General features: G+C 39.5%; 1 protein-coding gene across 1 annotated transcript in view; it reads right to left on the bottom strand.

Moving 5' to 3' along the window:
- The window catches only part of PECR (peroxisomal trans-2-enoyl-CoA reductase), a 22,195-nt gene that overhangs the window by 10,114 nt on the left and 6,747 nt on the right, over window positions 1-5,334 (bottom strand). The window contains exons 3-5 of the mRNA XM_015831139.1: window positions 4,712-4,877; window positions 1,608-1,689; window positions 603-699 (exon numbers count right to left, since the gene is read on the bottom strand). Coding sequence (XP_015686625.1) covers window positions 603-699; window positions 1,608-1,689; window positions 4,712-4,877 — 345 coding nt within the window. The remainder of the gene's footprint in view (window positions 1-602; window positions 700-1,607; window positions 1,690-4,711; window positions 4,878-5,334) is intronic.

Genomic DNA, 5,334 nt, shown 5'->3' with positions numbered 1-5,334 from the left:
ACCTTGCAAAAGGGAGGGGGCTTCTCCCCATTGCGGGGAAGGCTTGAGGTGCACCTTTCTCGGCCAGCCCGGGTAAATTCGGCCGTATTCTTCAGCCAATTCTTCATGTGATGCTCCAGGTACGGCCCTCCCCCTTCCGTTCCCTGCGGCGCTGCGTGTCGAGGCCGGGACGGAATACCCCGGGCCGCCGCAGCCAAGTGCGAGGGGGAACGCCAGACGGCTCACGCGAAGGCCTGGCAACGCTGCGCTCTGCCGGGCGCTCACCGACAAACCGGGGGGAGCCGAGGCGGCCAGGGAGGAACAGCCAACTGCCGGCAACCAGCCGGAACTGCTGGGGCCGGCCCGTATTGAAGAATATGGCCGAATTTACCCAGGCTGGCCGTATATCGGCGTATAACACGCACACATCATTTGCCCCCTATTTTCAGGGGGAAAAAGTGCGTGTTATACGCCGATAAATACGGTATATTATGAGCAAAATTTTCTAACCTATGAAAAAGCTCCTATCTTCATCCAAGATTAAATTAAACAGATAAGATTGTTAGAATCAGCTTGAGCATTTGGTTCCAGTCTGTTGTCTAATCACTTATTTCATAACCTACCGGGGCAACAGAGTTAATCCTCACTCCTTTGCATGCCCACTCAATGGCTAAACTTTTGGTCAGGTTATCAACTGCAGCTCTTGCTGCTCCACTGTGCCTGTAAAGAAAGCAAAAGAAGAGGCAGACTTAATTTCCTTCTACAGGTTAACTTAAGACCACGCTGAAATTAGATGTTGTGATTATGAAATACGTATAACAATATTTTGCTATCCTAACTGGGGTTTAGATTTCGAGAAGCTATCCTCTTTCCAGTTAATTTCATCTAATCTTAGTACCATAGGGCAATTGTCAGAAATAGTGATTGATTCCCACCCATAGTTCAGCTAGCCAGAGTCAGGTTGGTCGAAAATTCCACCTTTTAGTTATTCCAGCCTAACTCAAAGCTCACATTATAGAAATAGCACCCAATCAGCATCCCCAACTATAATAAGATTGCTTACTTGCCTTTATGGCTCTCTCAAATACAAATACCTATGAGATTTCTGAGATTTTAGGGGCTATCAGGCATGATTTCCTCTTATAGCTAGGATTGTTCTCAAGCAGACTTAGAGACAAACTAACTCTTTCAGCTTCCACATTATATGAAACTCCTCCCAGGCAAAAAATATATGTGTGCACCTGTGCATTTTCTACAACCAGGAAGCTTGCAATAATTTCATAATGAGAGTTCAATTAACATAGTCCCAGCAGACAAGTCTATGCAAAGACAAATATTTCAACTGGTTGATAAGAAATATAAGCAAGGGAGGATATAGTACAACACTGATAAAAGCGGGAGACAGCTAGGAAGCAGGGCCTTTAATCTTCCCTGCCTAGCAATTTCAAGCTGCAAAACAATATGGCAGGAAGCAGGGAAGTGTCTCTGTGTCTATAAATGTGTGTCTGCTCAGAGTCGTTGAACCGCGAGATAGGAGGCAAATGAATTTTATAAATAAATTAAAATAAATACATTTACTTAGACTTAAGTGACGACAAGCATGCATTTGGATATTAATAACAGCTTACGACATGCTAGGAATCCCTCTCTTTATATTAGCCAGAATATTGACAATGGCACCCCCATGATCCCGCATCCAAGCATTGTACACTATATGGAAATGGGAAAAAAAGAGCAGTTAATACTGTGACATTTTTATTTACATTTTCCTAATGGGTATACAGAATGCAGTCTCAGTTTGAGTTAAAGCCCTCCACTCACAAAATATATAGCTAAGTGTATCAATGGGGGGGGGGGGTTGTGTTATATACAACATAGCAATGACATTAAATCCTGATATTTGCCAGAGGATACAAGTAACTATGAATGGAGGTTCATTCCCCACATTAATGAAAACATATAAATCCACCCTGCTGCTGTCTCACACACCCCCACAAAGTCCAATCATACCTCATCATGGGGGGGTGGGGTTGAACAGTATAAGCCTATTATACAAGCCAATACAGCTCTTGGCTTGGAGAAAGACCTGGGAATCTATTCCAAAAAGCTAAGGATCAACTCAAAGATGTGTAAGATATGGTACCGAGCAGTGAGTTGCTCTGGCTGGGAGGTAGCAATAAAACTACAGGGGAAGAGCAAAGAGACTATCATAGTAGCAGGAGCATCCATGACATGGATGGGGGTAAATTCTGAGGGCTACCCCAGCCGTTGGCACAGATCCCAGTGAAAAGAGATCTTTCCACTGTTCAAAGATCTTCAAATTAGGAACATGGAATGGCAATGGCATATACCAAGGAAAGCTAAACATTGTTAAGAATGAAATGAATAGGCTCAACATATTTGGCATCAGTGAAGTTCATTGGACTGACTATATATGGAGACACAAAAAGGTTCAGAATTGGAAAAGGCAATTGGCAAGGTTGCATCCTGTCACCCATACTATTCAACATGTACACAAAAATAGTTATGAGGAATGCACATTTGGAAGAATCTATCACTGGGATTAAAAATCGGTGGTAGGAATATCAATAACCTCCAATACACAGATGATCCAACATTGCTTGTGGAAAACAAGGCGGATCTGGAGTGGCTAATCCTGAGAGTCAAAGATGAAAGTGAAAATTTGGACTGCACCTTAACATCAAGAAAACAAAGATAATGACAACTTCCAGAGAAGATGCAGGTCAGAGTGCAGATCGATAATGAGCTCACTGAAACAGTAAAAAAAAAAAAAAAAAAAATCATCTTCCTGGACTCTAAAATTCACCAAAGTAGCGACTGCCGCCCTGAGATCAGAAGGCGTATAGCACTTCGAAGAACTAAAATGTCTTCCAGGAATAATATCTGGAAGAGTAAAGAGTGAAGACACCAGCCAAATGCAGATTAGTTAACACAGTAATTTTTCCAGTTGCTACTTATGGCTGCGAAACTTGGATTCTGAAAAAGGCAGATAGGAGAAGGTGGATACCTTTGAACTATGGTTCTGGAGACGACTATTATGCATCCCATGGATTGCAAAAAGAACAAACAACTAAGTCCTAGAACGAACCTCACCTAAAATATTGCTTGAAGCCAAGATCGCCAAACAGGGGTTTGTCATTCTTCGGTCATGTCATGTGAGCTGACTCATTTGAAAAGTCAGTCATGCTGGGAGTGATCAGCGGAAAAAGGAGAAGAAGACATCCTAGAACCCGCTGACTGGACTCTAGAAAGGATGACACTGGGATGATCATGGTGGATCTGAAGGAGGCAATGCGAGACAGAGGGGCATAGAGAGTGCTGATCCATAGAGTGGCCAAGGGTCGGACATGACTGAATGGCTGACAACAAGGACATCTAATCTACCAATTTTGAAAACAAACTATAGGCTGCTCCAGCTAGTGGAATCTGAAATCTCAAACCAGGCAAGTTATTTTAGCCAACTGCCTCATTTATGCTCATTTATGCCCTCTTTCTTTTATAGAACAACACCTCTGAACCTTACATAAGCTACTTTATATTTACTGCTAGACTACTATCCCAGTGGGCAGCATCACTTGATGATTTGTTCAGCTTTACCTAGAAATGTCAGACACTGTCTAAACCAGGGGTAGTCAACCTTGGCTCTTTTATGACTCGTGGACTTCAACTCCCAGAATTCCTGAGCCAGCTAAGCTAAGCTGAGCCAGCCAGCTAAGGAATTCTGGGAGTTGAAGTCCACGAGTCATAAAAGAGCCAAGGTTGACTACCCCTGGTCTAAACTATCACCACTATCCATAGCAGGCACTCTAGCACTGAGTCACTCCAAATAAAATGAAACAATTATATTCCAATATTATTAATACCGTCAACTATTTTGGTGAGTTGTTCAAATTTACAAATGTGTAAAATCTAAATGCAGGTAACTTAACATCAATACTCTGAACAAATAAACAGACTGTAGGAAATATATTTTAGTATTTCTGATCTAGTCACCAAATTCATATTAAATGTCTCCTTTGACTTATAATTAAAGCCATACTAAAATACATTTAGTATGAAGTGTATTTACTATTCTCTGTCAGAGATGCAGTCTGAGTAATAGTTGTGTTATAATTTAATTTAACATAATTGGCAAAACATGCTAAGCACTACATAGTTAGGTTTATCATTATACTTCAGTTTTAACCATTCCTTCAACCATAATTAAGTTGCAAAAGCTAAATATATATCAGTTAACAAGAATGTGACCAGCAAAGATTTATTTCCTGGTAGACCTATGGCTAAATCTCTTATTCACGTTGCAGGGGTATACTTGCTGAATTCATATATCACAATAAACCATAATGGCTGATTCCTACTTATCTTGTTTAGACTTACCGTATATAACAAACAGTAATTAAGCAAATTAAGGTTTATCTCACTGTACAAATGGAGTAGAATTTGTGGAATAATGGAATTCAAAAGTAACATTTCTTTTTAAAAAGATTAGCCTTTAACAACCTAAAAAATGTGCAAAGGACTCAAAAGAGTATTTTTGTTGATTCAAAAAAAGAAACAATGTGATGACATGGACAAATAAACCATATTCAAACTGTGAATATATAAGGCTAAATGTGAAAAAAAATATCAAGGCATGAAAATGAGAAATGCAAAGTAATGAGTGTTTCAAATTACTTTATAAACAAAAGTTCAATTTATAGTACGCAATCACCTGCTTTACAGCAATAGAAAGTTCCAGTCAAGTTGGTTTCAATAACAGCATGCCAGCCTTTTGCACTTATTAGTTCAAATGGGCTAATAAACTGCCCTCCTCCATTGTTAACCAAAAAATCTATCCTACCATGAAGATCTAATGTTGATTTCACCAGTGCCTCTACCTACAAGGAAAAAGAAATTGGAGTGGTAAGGCTGATGTTCCATTTGCAGATTTCTGTCCAGCATTAAAATCACTACCTGGCCTTTTGGTCAAGTATAGTATCTATCTATAAACTTACATAAGTGTGGTATTTCTTTAATAGAAAATCCTTTTACAAAATAGTTTTGAGTACTATTAGAAATCATGATATATCTTAAAGATGGAAAAACAACTCCAACACATCATTATACACATATTGACTGCAGCTCGTATAGCATACGCGCAATGTTGGAAGAGTGAAAATATTCCCACAAATGATATGATTATGTATAAAATTTTGGAATGCGCAGAAATGAACAAACTTACGTTAGAATTAAAAGACAAGGAGACGTCAGAATTTTATGAAATTTGGAATAAATGTTATAATTGGCTAGAACAGAGAAAGAAAAAGACATAATTATTGATGTACATAAAATGTA

The sequence above is a fragment of the Protobothrops mucrosquamatus genome, unplaced genomic scaffold, assembly GCF_001527695.2.
Source record: "Protobothrops mucrosquamatus isolate PMUCROS unplaced genomic scaffold, P.Mucros_1.0 scaffold_254, whole genome shotgun sequence".
NCBI lineage: Eukaryota > Metazoa > Chordata > Lepidosauria > Squamata > Viperidae > Protobothrops > Protobothrops mucrosquamatus.
Note: the sequence above shows the minus strand (reverse complement) of the source record. Positions and strands in the feature narration are given on the sequence as shown.